The sequence below is a fragment of the Panicum hallii genome, chromosome 9 (assembly GCF_002211085.1).
Source record: "Panicum hallii strain FIL2 chromosome 9, PHallii_v3.1, whole genome shotgun sequence".
Lineage (NCBI taxonomy): Eukaryota > Viridiplantae > Streptophyta > Magnoliopsida > Poales > Poaceae > Panicum > Panicum hallii.
Window position 1 is genome coordinate 2051131 of NC_038050.1, and position 12045 is coordinate 2063175.

The window sequence follows — 12045 nt, forward strand, 5'->3', positions numbered from 1 at the left end:
GTGAGCTGGGTGCTCGAGGAGCAGCTACTGTACTCGTCGTACCCCGGGCCGCCCAACAAGCCGTCCATGGTGAACGGGGTGTTCTGCTGAAACTGCTGCTCCTCGGCCGTCACCAAGTTGTTCTGCTGAAGCTGCTCCTCCTCGGCTGTCATCAGTGTGTTCTGCAGAACCTGCTCCTGCTCCTCCTCGGCTAGGAACAGGGACTCGTAATCTATGCCCACTGGCATCATCGTCTGGTCATCAGTAAGCAAGGGCTCCTGCACCTGATGATCCACATGCTGATAGAAGTCCTGATCGACGCAGGCGTAGCTACTGCTGCTGGCGCAGGCCTGCGCATGGCTGATCTTGTTCGGCCGCGCCTGAGGGTGGTCGGCCGTTGCCTTTCTCTTGGAGGCAGAAGAGCGCTGGGCCGTCTGCTCGGACGAGGCTGGGTTGGTGGAGGACGACGACGGCTTCAACTTCCCTCTGGCGAGAGAGGATGACGAGCGATAAACCTTGCACAGCACGTGGCCATCACCGCCACCGCCTTCGTCGTCGTCGTATTCAGTCATACACCATCCCATGCGGTTGAACGATCTGCCCGTGCCCTCCTTGCGCCCGTAGGACAGGTTGCAGAGCGTGGCGCCGTCAAGACCCTTGACGGGCTTCGGGCGTGTCTCCGAGTGCCAGCACGTGTCGCCGCCGGCGATGGCGCGCTGCCTATGCCCGCTTGGTTTGCCCTGGGTGTTCTTGTACCGCTTGGGGCAGTAGAAATACCATATGCTGCTGTAGCCGTCTTCGGCGAGATCGGTTCCCGGCACCGGCTCCAGGTCGGCGACGAGGTCCGCGGGCGCGGCGGAGCAGACGTCGATGCGGTGGACGAAGGCGGAGTCGACGGCACCGGAGCGCAGGCCGCGCAGGAGGGCGACGGACGACGTGTCGTCGCCCGCGGCCATGTCGACGGAACTGGTTCTCGGGCTCTCGAGTTCCGGCGAGAGAGGAGGGGAGGTTAGGGAAGATGGAGATCGCAGGTGAATGTGCGTGGCGCAAGACACTTCCGGCCAGTGTTTGTTTATAAAGAGTTGGATGGCGCGTACTCGACCGTGTAACAGCGGTAGCGTCGATCTCAATCTACTGGCTGCCGGGGGTTCGTAATCGTACTCGGCCCGTGTACAAACAATGGAGGAAGGGAGCCTCCGCAAAACACGCGAGGAGATCAAACGGCCGAGCGGAGAAATAGCCAGATCGGTACAAGAAAGAGGAGGGGATCCCAGTCCCAGCCGTCGTGCTAGCTGTGGCTGTCAGGAGTTCGCTGTTCATGCAAGGTTCAGCTTCGTCAGAAACTAGTGGATTCAGTTTCGTCAGGCTTGGGAAAGCAGAGCAAATCGGCCTCCACGTCTTCAAGTCGACGGCTTCACTTAGAATCGATCGCCTAAGCGGCTAATATGTGGCTTAGCCACTCAGATGTTCTGCTGCGGTGTCGACTGAACAGCGACTTAGGCTGATAAAAGACAATTTCTTTACCACAAAGAACAGGTAACCATAGACGTAACTGCAGTTGCTTCAAGTAGAGAAGTCAGGTAAGCACGGGCGGTTCCTCGACGAGCTGGTCGTGTGAGATTGAGAACTAGCTCTGCTGCCGTTCAGCATTCAGAGATTGGGTCTGAATCTTTGTTTCTTTCAGTGACGACCAGAAAGAAAAATGGACCGATATGGTGATAATTGATTCTTTCTGCTATTCAGTTCGGCGGCGATTGGAAGAAGATCGAGAAGCACGTCGGTACCAAGACCACCGTACAGGTAAGCAGATCCTGAAATCCCTGACCAAATGGGTATGTCAATGCGTTTATGGTACTTGCATTTTGGGATCCAGCAAGTACTCCTTCCACGAGGAAGCTGAATCGTAGTGGCAACTTCGTCATAATGTGCAATAATTGTGCATCGTACGTTCAGGTACGGAGGCACGCGCAGAAGTACTCGACCTGGCCGCCGATGTGCCCACGCGCTGCCGGTTCGCCATGGAGCAGCAGTGGTCGCCGGTCAGCAGGAGCAGTGCGCGCCGGTTGCCATGCCAGGTACGTCCAACGCCGTTGCTCGCGGCTGCACCGGTTGGAAGAAGAGCAGCCCGGAGTTCTCCACTTCTCCCTGCAGCAGCATCGGCAAGTGCCTCCGTCAAATCTCCATGGGAGTTCTCCCTGAACACCTTGAACAGCTGTTCCACCTGAAAATTATCAGAGGCAACGGTTAATGATCCACCTTGCCATCCAGCCATTCGCGCGCTGTCTGGAATGCAGGAATCTCGTCCAAACTACCATTTAGCAAAATTCAATTCCTCGGGACATGTTCTGCGATGAAGTCAACCGGCCGCTGCCGCCTCTCTTCGCGGCCGGAAGACGCTGCAGGCTGGTCCTCCGCCGCCTCTGATTCCGCACCGCAGCCGTCCCGCGTCGACGTAGCCACGGCCGAGCATGCTGCCGGAGGGCAAATCTCCTTCGGACGGGAAGGGCGAAAGGAAGGTGCTAAGCGAGGTTTGCGGCGGGAGGTGGTGGTGCAGCCGCCACAGGCGCGCCGGTGGAATCCGCGAGAGGAGGGGAAGAGCGAGCGAGATGAGCCGCCGTAGAGGGGCCAGGGGGAGGTCGGGAGGAGGACCTATCTGTAAATACTTAGGGGGTTCTCTGTAAACATTCGGATCGAGAATAATAACCGCGATCCAAATTAGGGGGGTATTTGTAAAAAATGGATCGGGATTAATAATCTCGATCCACATTAGGGGGGTATTTGGATAATATCGGATCCAAATTAGGGGGCTTACTGAAAAAATAACACAACGATCGGTGAGGCCGCGCCGCCAACGCCGGCCTCCGTCGTCGTGCGTCTGCGCTGGCATCAGTAAACTGAACGCACCCGCTGCCGGCTTCGTCGCACTAGGTGTTTGCTCCCCCGCCCACCCCCCCCCCCCCACCACCACCACCGCCCAACCGTCCGCGAGTCCCCGTCGTGGACGAGGAGGAAGAAGACGGCGACGAGAGGAGCTTCGTGCAAGAAGGGCTCGGCGAGGAGGCACCTGGCGCTCTAGAGGTCGTTGCCGACGCAGTAGTTGGTGAACCCCCAGCAGCAGCTCGGGCGCGCGGTACCAGAGCATGACCACCGGGCACTGGCCGGTGAGCGGGCGGCGGCGGCCGGGCCCGTAGTACTTGGCGAGGGCCGAGGCCGAAGTCGCCGATCTTGAGCACTCCGTGGCAGTTGACGAGCAGGTTGGAGCCCTTGATGTCGCAGTGCAGGATGCCGTGCTCGTGGCAGTGATGCAGCCCTGCCGGCAGCTGCTTCAGGTATCACTTGACCTGCAGGTGTGCACAGCCATCGTCAGTTCAGAGGCAGACATCGAATGCTAGAATTCCGTGTGCATAGATTGACATTCCAGAGCAGATTAGATGTGCACCCTTCACCGCTGGATTAATTAACAATTCAGACATTCAGTAATGTTATGGTGAAAAATGGGCAGGAAACTTGATGAAATTCAGGCTCTGGGTAGTATTCAGGTAGCAAAGTGCTAGCTTCGGTTCTACCTGACGGTAACGAGCTGCATTGAGAAGTACCAACTCTATCTAGGTAGTGGGAACTCGTTATTGTTCGGTGCACATGGATTCAGTTTGTGTTCTTGCACTTCGCTTGCCAGTTCGGTGTCCATCGCGATTCAGTGTGGTGGGCTAACTCATGGGCCGTCAGTGTGGTGGGCCTCCATCAGGAACTGTTTCCTCTGAGATGCTAATGGGCCGTCAGGAAACGGAGGCGATTCTGCGTTTTCCTGACGAAACCGACAAGCGACGTGTTCGCGCGACGGGGTCGGCTCGCCGTGGAGCACTGGCCAGCGCGGCGCGGCGCGTACAGCATCAGCGGTCGGCGGATGCACTCGCACTAGCAGCCTGCCGACCGCCCGACCAGATTCGTGCAGGCACGAACGGCGACTGTGTTCTGCATACACGGGGCCGCATCACGACCGGCCAGGATTAAGAAGATTTCAGGGATCCGCCGGATTCGATCGCGCAGGCATATGAACCGGCTTGTCGCCGACAGGCAAAGATTCGCGTGAGAGCACCCACTTAATTTCGATCAAAACCAGACAGCATCAGGGACTCCGGAATGATCCGTGCTGCTGCTGTTCGCGATCGCGCTGTCGCCTTAACAGCATCAGAAACTTTGCAACGAGTCCAGGAACCCGACCCAGTCAGTCACGACACAGGACGCTGTCTCGGTGGCGTGGGGTAAACCAGGAGAGCTACTTCCAGTTCCAAGCTTCCAGCCATGGAGTCGCGATGACTCGCTGACTAGAACGCTCCCCCTTTCCAGACATGGCACGAGGCACGCGCTAACGTGCATGAAGATTCAAGCTTCGTATAGCACTAGGGATCAGGGAACCCGACGTCAGTGCTAAGACGGCCGTGCCATGTTCAGACACCAGTCAACTGAGAATGCAGGCCTCCGGTCTCCGGATTTCAATTTACATATTTTTTATTCAAAAGCAGTTGCTTCTTAGCTCAACTGCTCAAGTGAGATTTGAAGTGCTGCTTAACATGTATGGATTACAAGCACAGTAATGCATGCTAATTGCCAACTCATCGATGTCCAACGAAAACAAGTATCGAAGATGAAACAACGCAAGGCGCGCTAATAAGCAAGCTGCTCACTAACGGATCATCAAACCGCGTTCTCCATCATGGCCCTGAACTCGCGGAAGCTGATCCTGCCGTCGCCGTCGGCGTCGTGCGCGGCGATCATCCTCCGGCAGTCCTCCGGCCGCGCACCCTCGGGCATCCCGAGCCGCCGCATCACGTTCCACAGCTCGCTGGGGCTCACGAACCCGTCTTCGTCGCGGTCGAACACGTAGAAGGCCTCCCGCAGCTCGGCCTCGCTGGCGACCTTGCTCTCCAGCAGGTCGTCCACCGCCCACGCCGCCTCGCACCCGCCGCACGCCTCCCCGCCATCCCCGCCGCCCGCGCCGTCGACCCCGCCGCCGGGCAGCAGCCCGAGCCTCGCCATCACCGCCGCGACGTCCGGCCGCGACGCGCCCCTCCGACGAGCGCACCGCTCGCAATGCCGACGAGCTTGCCGCGGAGGTGCCACCACGCCGCCAACGCCGCTGTCGTCCTCCTCGTCGTCGTCCGCGCCGAGGACGACGCTGTCGTCGCGGGCGAGGAGGCGCACGACCGCCCGCGACGCCGAGCGTATGCTCCTCCTCGCCGAGCTGAAGTTGTCGACCAGAGGCTGGAGCTGGAGCAGGACCATGATCAGGAAAGATGACACCGACACGATGAGGCAGCCGTGCTGGTCGAAAACCGTCGGGACCAGATCCAACATGTTAATCCCGCAGCATCTTTGCAAGCCCTGCTCAATTGTTCTTTCTTCTTTGTGTGTGTTGCTTTTTGAAGAAAAAAAAGATCTCTAGACCCCTCTGCTTGATGGAACGACGGTCATGTGTGTCAGCGTGTGGGTGTGTGTACTGTGTGGACGGTGGACCTGTGCGGGCTGTGGCTTCGAGATTCACCCGCGACAAATATATAGGGGGACAGTTGGGAGAGCTTGTAGCTTTTGGGCAAGCATCATCAGCGGGCGGCAAACGGAGAGCAAGTTCCAGGCAACCGGCGAGGAATTTGCACAGCCGCCAATCTGCTTTTTCTACCGGTCTCTGTGCAAGACTTTTGTACAATGTTTGTTAGGCCGGTTTGGTATAGTTTCAGCTCTTTTTAAAACGGTCTCTGAAGCAGCTTTTCTGGTAAAGCTAAAGCTGTTTTTAAAATCGTTTGGCGAAACATGGGCCTGCAAAAGAAGCTAGGAGAAAAGTTACGATTTTCAGCTTCGCCTTTCCAATGTAAACTGGAAGCAGTTTCACCACATACTTCATATATGAAGCTTTATGTGAAGCTTCAATTCGAATTCTGTGCCAAAAGAGCTAACTTGATGCTACTCTTTTATTACTTCAGTACCAAGCAGCAGTGCTGGACGCTACGGTAGATCCAACTAGGGCAGGGCTTGAAATTTCCAGGCACTTTTACATTGAAAAACACAGGCCACGGGTTAGAGGAAATCCTGTGCTAGCTGCTCCATAGGCGGATCTCGATCAGCGGACGCGTTCGGCGTTGACGGGAAGTGTCAGTGCTACTGGTGGTGAGTAGTTCAGTTCCGAGTCCAGGCAGCATACCGACCCGGTCAGTCGCCACTTAAAATTGGTCCGGTGTCGTTAGTGCACGGGCCGTCAGACCGTCCGCTAAAGAATTACCGACACGGGCACACGGCCGTCTAGCGCGTCAGGTCCTTCTCCAGTGCAGGACGGGATGAGTTCGGACTTGGCCACGGAGTACTTGCTAGCTTCCAGACAAACCATCTCTCACGGAAGCGGCGGGCATCCGTGGAAAAAATCGCGAAACAACAGAGCAATTAATCGTGGTACCAATAATCCACTTGCCCCCCGGACCTGGCCAAATTTCGCTCGAAGTTCAGGCTCGTCCAGGGCAGGATGAACCGGAACCGGAGCGGACGCGATGCCGTACCCAAACAGAGAATCTAGTAGCTCGCATTCCCGCGACCACCGCTTGACTCGCACAGCGCGCGCCGTCTTGACTGGGTCTCGCAACGCTGCCCTTGCTTTGCCGCTCGCCGTTGTCGCCCTGCCGGGACGCAATTGCACTTCCCCGTCCTCTTTTCCACCCGGCTTTCCAGGGTTGCGATGGAATTGCAATTATTGGCAGGCGCAGCTGGGTAGTACAACGGACAAGTGGCTCCGGGAGCCTGACAAGTTCGGGCGGGTCCTTTTCGTTATCCATCCACTACACTACTACTAGCACGGAACTTCCCTTGAGCGCAGGTGAGTCGCCGTTTACTTGCCAGTTAATCTCCAGCTTCAACTGGATCCACTTTGCTCGTCTAAAAAAAAAGGCAACAGTGATGCTTCTTATGACAGAACGAGATAGGCCAAACATTATTATTGAAAAGAACCGGGTAGTTCTTTGTAGTTTGGAATGGAATTTGGATCCCATGCTTGATGTTTCCATCCCTGACTGGCCAACGACATGATCGCCAGGCAGGGTTTGTGCCCCACGGAATGGGGTCGGGTCCCGTCACCGTCAGCGTCACGAAAGTCCAGGTTGACCTGGAGTCTCGGTCTCCCCAGGACCGAGGCGAACATTCCGTTTCGTTGCAAAGTTGCTTCGCTTTGCTGTACAAGTTGCGGCGTAGCGGAATCCGATCCGCTGATCCTGTGAGCAGTGCGACTTTGAGAGTTGAGACTGGCCGGAGACAGCAGCCCGCCCGCCCCAGCGTGTGTATTCTCACAGAAACCTGCTCGTGTGGCGGCAGGCTAATTCGAATGGCCAAGTCTTCTTTTCGCGCAGATGGAGCTCATCTGAAAGTTACAGGTGCTGCTTACCTCCGACTCCAAGTACAAGAACCAGCGAATGAGAAGTGCCACCTCAACTCTGGAGGAAACAAACGTACCCATAAAAGCCATGATGAGCAGCGCAACTCGGGACTGCACACTTCCAACACCGATTCGGATTCGATGTGTTCAGTCTCAAGTTTCGGTCCTTCCAACACGTGTTTTTGGTCCGAATTCGATGTCATTCCATCAGGTCCATCCTCGCACAAATCGGTTTGAAATAATTGCCACAGGCCAAGGTGAGCCACAGAGTTTGCGGCAGCACGGCCATTTGTTACGCAGAAACTAGCCAACCCAATATCAGAACCAAACCGGGTACTCTGGCATTTATTCTAAATACAGGAAGTTGAATAAGTCACTCTAATCCCAAACGAAATGTTATCACGTGCCATGTTTCAGGTCACAGCAACATATAATTATTCCTTAATGAGCATACCAGTGGGATAGGAGTGGCTAGTGAGCAAACTGCACTGAAAATCCACATTGACTTCACCAAGCTCGAATTTATCTATAGAGTGCCTGCTAAACAAATCGTGGCAAACCAGAACATGCCACACGTAGTTTGGGATATCCCAGCAGAACAATCAACAGAATGAAGATAAGGTTGATATACCCTCATCGACCACATGATCACACCAAGAAAATATGCAGGTAGGATTCCTCAAGTATGAGGACATGGATAGCAGTCTCGCAGATGCTGTTTTGGCCACCTCTTTCCATCAAAATAGGACATAACTGCCCCCGGACCTGGCTGCAACTGATGAACCATTTCCATGTTGCTTCAAAGCTTCAGAAATTAGAATGACAGACAAAAAAAAAGGAACAAATAAACCCAATTGCAAGATAGCAGGTTATCCTCTAGTGTGACATTCAGGACATATGAAGCAGCACCTGCAACCTTCCATCAACTCCAGAAAGCAATGGACTGTGAGTAGGTAAAAGGTCCTTCCCTTCACAGAGATTATCCAGACGTCTTCCAAGAGATTCTCACAGTAAAAACACGGCGTGCAATGTCATTGCTCACATAAGCCTAACAGCTAGCGGAGGAGATTAGTCTTACCTTGCCCATACTCTCAAACAAACTGGCGGTAAGTCTTCAGGAGACAATAAGCGCACTAGAGGCTAACTTTTATTTCAGATAAGTAAACATAGCAAGCACTAGCACTTACAAGCCACATAGTTCAGAAAAGCGAAGAGAATATCTTGTCTTCTGGGGGCCAATTCAGAGATATGTACAGAAACTACAATACAAAGATGCCAGTCTCACATTTCAGAACAGCTCCACCATATTGCAAGCCTGCATCCAGTGGTGTCTGCAATTTATATGAAACTATTGAAGTTATCAAGCACATCAACAAAAGGGCAGGCCTTACCATTATTCATATCAATATGGTCGCAATATTTAACATTACCTTCAAGTCTCAGAAGAGCGTGGGGCACTTTCATCATCAGATGATGAGGATGGATCAGAGAAGAGTGCGCTCAGAGCAGAGAAGATAGGACTATCTGAATGGTTGTCTCCATTACGGTTAATACTTTCTGTATCACTACTGCTTGCAACGACATTGTCTCCATCGCCATTCATGGCCCCAGCACTGCTGGCTGATTCACATGGGTTCTTCGTCTCCTCAGTAGGCAACTGAAATCGACAGATTGGACAAGAACTGTGAAGCTCCAGCCATGGAAGGATGCACTGAGAGTGGAATTTATGCTGACAGGGCATCTGCTTTGCTTCTGCCCCAATCTCAAAATCCTCAAGACAGACTGAACAGCCCAACACTTCCTTGATGTTCACAGTTGGCAATGCAGCTACTGCCTCCTTCTTGGCAGGTGGTGTGCCAGAACGATTGAGATCACTCTCTGCCAAACGCTGCAAGAGAATATCTAAGCCAGGACCAAGAAAGTAATCCCCAAGTGATACACCAGAACTTGTGTTGCTTGATTCCTCTTGGTCGCGTCCAAATGTTCCTTGGAGGATGATGGCCTCATTGTTGGAGTTGATCAGTATTAGGCTTTCTGTCCTCTCTCTCCCACGATTGCTCAGTCTCTCTATCGCCCTTAGCCTCTCCCTCTGCCTCTCCACCCTCCTCTCCACAGCCTGCCTCTCTGCCCTCCGCCTCTCCCTTCTTTCTCTCTCCATATCTCTCTCTGTATCACTGCCAGTGTGATCCAAGCCCCTTATGTCATCATGCATAGTTTGAATCAGCCTGGAAAGTGCTGACGGCCGCCTTCGCCTCCTACTGAATAGTTCAAACTCACGGTCTGAATCATCCTCATCATCATCCTCCTCCTCACCATCATCCTCATCAGCATCAGCATCCTCCATGGCCTCCCTCCTGAGTCTTGATCTGCGCGATGAACCCTCCAGCATACCAAAAAGCAGTGGAGCCAAAGCAGAGAGGGAGCGATCAGACCTCGTGTCAGTAGCTGGTTCAAAGCCTTCAGAGTCCATCTCTTCCACAAACCCACCCTCACAGCTGGGGCACTTCATCTCCGGCATAGGATCGATCACCTCCTCACACATGTGGCACCAATACCTAACTCCCCGGCCTTCATCCATCTTGAAACAAACTCTCTTGACACTTTTTGTTTCGCTTTAGTAGTATCTTGCGGTCCTAATTCACCCCTGAATACTTATAGCAGCCATCAACAGCTCTACCGCGTCAAGGAGATGTCTTCCTTCCCTGGCCTGAGAAAGTTATCCTTGTCACCCTGAAACAAATTTCCCCATGAGCATCTGTACTTAAATTTTACTAGAACGAGAACACGCACGCAAAGATTAAGGTACTAACAGATCTACCAGAGAAAGGAAAACCAGTTGCGAGTCTAATCCCACTGAACAAGCAAAAAAGGCAGGATATTTCTAGGAAACTTTCTACACGAGCATCTGCAACTAAAGCACATATGCCTTCATTCAGGAGCACGAGACCTAGTACAGAAACAGAGACCAAGCAAAGTGCACACCCCAGTTCCCCAGGTTTCAGAGAAACCGGGGGCCCTGCCGCTGGATCCAAGCAACAAAAACCCGCCCTACTCCACCAGCACTACTCTACAACCGCAGAATCTCACGCCAGAACCGAATCAAAGCAAGCAAGAGCACGGATCTACACAGCGGCCTCATCTAAACCCTACCGCTTCCAAAAGCGACGAAACTAGATGAAAAGGATCAGGCGAAACAACAGCTCGGGAATCCGAAATTTGCAGCGGGGAGGAGGAGGGTGGAACCATTACCTCGGAGCGTCCGCGGTGCGGGATTTCGCTTCAGGCCATGATCCCCCCGCGCGGCGCGGCCGGCGTCGAGGAGCAGTTCGGAGTGGCAGGGTGGAGGCCTGGAGCGGAAAGGGATAAGTTGCGCGGAGAGGAAACTACGCGGAAGGTCCCAGATTCGCGAGCTGAGTTGAGTAGTTTGTTTGGGCTAATCGTGATTTGTGGTGTGCTTATCGCCCTACAACGCCAATATTTTACACATTTGACCCTGGTTAAAATTTATTTACAGAGGCGATGGGTCTGGGTACTTGGGTAAATAGATAAATTGGCCCTAGACTTGGGTAAACAGATTATCCTCTTTCCCCAAAGTCCAAACAGTACATTTTGGATCTCGAGGCTATACGCGCTGCAGTTGAAGCTAGCTTGCGCCACCATCAACCATGCTTTTTTCCTCTCCAGCTTGACGCGTGGCGTCCACGTGGCTGCAAGCGACAAAAAGGGAACACACCCAGTTGAGCACTCCGTACTGCAAGTAGTAATCTCTCAGTATGGCCGTAGCGATAGGAAATTATTGAGGGCCTGCTCGGTTTATTAGCGGGGAGGTCGGTGATTGGCGCAGAGGCAGGGATAATAAAATCCGCGAGGGGTTGATTAGTCTTTTTCATCAAGGCTGTCAGAGGCCGATGGCTGTGCTGCGGCCACGTGGCAGTTCCTGGTTCATCTGGCGCCGTGGGATTCGGCTTGCACAGGACTGAAGTGACTTTCGGTCCGAGAAGGAATCTGGCCTGCACGTGGGTAGTCGATACGTACGGCGACCGGAAGAATCTGCTGCCACGTTTTCGATTAGCCAAATTGTACAGTGATTTTTTTTCCACGTGTTTATAACGAGCAGATAGATGAGCCTAACCTAAACCATACATGGACAACACGCACATGAAAGATAACAGGAACAAGTGTTGATGGATTATTCAGGGAAATGTGGGGCCATGCGTGCATTCTGCATACGAGCTTCAGTGGTGGAGAAGCAAAGCGGCTCATGGTCATGTGACCCGCCACGTGGTCCATTTTGTCCCTTTGAGTGTCATATAATATAGCAAAATCTTTTTGTCTCTCTAGAGAGAAATTAAAAAAAATGCTCCAATAAGAATGAGAAAAATAAAAGAAAATAGGGGAGTGATAAGAAAAATAGGGCGGAAATCACACGCCAGTGTGGCGAACGACGAGTTTTTGCGCGGTGAGCATTTTTCTCAGCGAAAATGATTCAGATTTTGTAGCCTTTGGAGGTTCATATGGTCATTTGCTCAACTCAAAGAATGAGAGTGTTGTGAGTGGTGGCTCTATAAAAATCATCTCGAAAATACACCACTAGTAGTTTTTGCAGCCCCAAGAACTGGCTGAATTTTTTATATTTTAACCAATTTTTCACATTT

The 12045-nt window shown here is 53.2% G+C and overlaps 2 protein-coding genes across 4 annotated transcripts; both read right to left on the minus strand.

Annotated features, from left to right (window-relative positions):
- Window positions 1–4526: 4526 nt before the first annotated feature.
- Window positions 4527–5625, minus strand: LOC112877278 (probable calcium-binding protein CML21). Its single transcript, XM_025941521.1, has one exon. The coding sequence runs from the start codon at window positions 5332–5334 to the stop codon at window positions 4675–4677; it is 660 nt and encodes a 219-aa protein (XP_025797306.1). The 5' UTR covers window positions 5335–5625; the 3' UTR covers window positions 4527–4674.
- Window positions 5626–7865: 2240 nt separating this feature from the next.
- On the minus strand, window positions 7866–10812 carry LOC112875272 (E3 ubiquitin-protein ligase SIRP1-like). Of its 3 annotated transcripts, XR_003225174.1 has the most exons (4): window positions 10640–10808; window positions 8821–10120; window positions 8300–8721; window positions 7866–8195 (listed from the first exon to the last, which is right to left on the minus strand). XR_003225174.1 is itself a non-coding variant. In XM_025939066.1 (3 exons), the coding sequence occupies exon 2, from the start codon at window positions 9966–9968 to the stop codon at window positions 8823–8825; it is 1146 nt and encodes a 381-aa protein (XP_025794851.1). In that variant the 5' UTR covers window positions 9969–10120; window positions 10640–10812; the 3' UTR covers window positions 7866–8738; window positions 8821–8822. The 3 variants fall into 3 exon arrangements, 2 of the variants coding, with proteins under 2 accessions (XP_025794851.1, XP_025794850.1); XM_025939066.1 differs by having other exon boundaries at window positions 7866–8738; window positions 10640–10812; XM_025939065.1 differs by having other exon boundaries at window positions 7866–8721.
- Between the last annotated feature and the right edge of the window lie 1233 nt (window positions 10813–12045).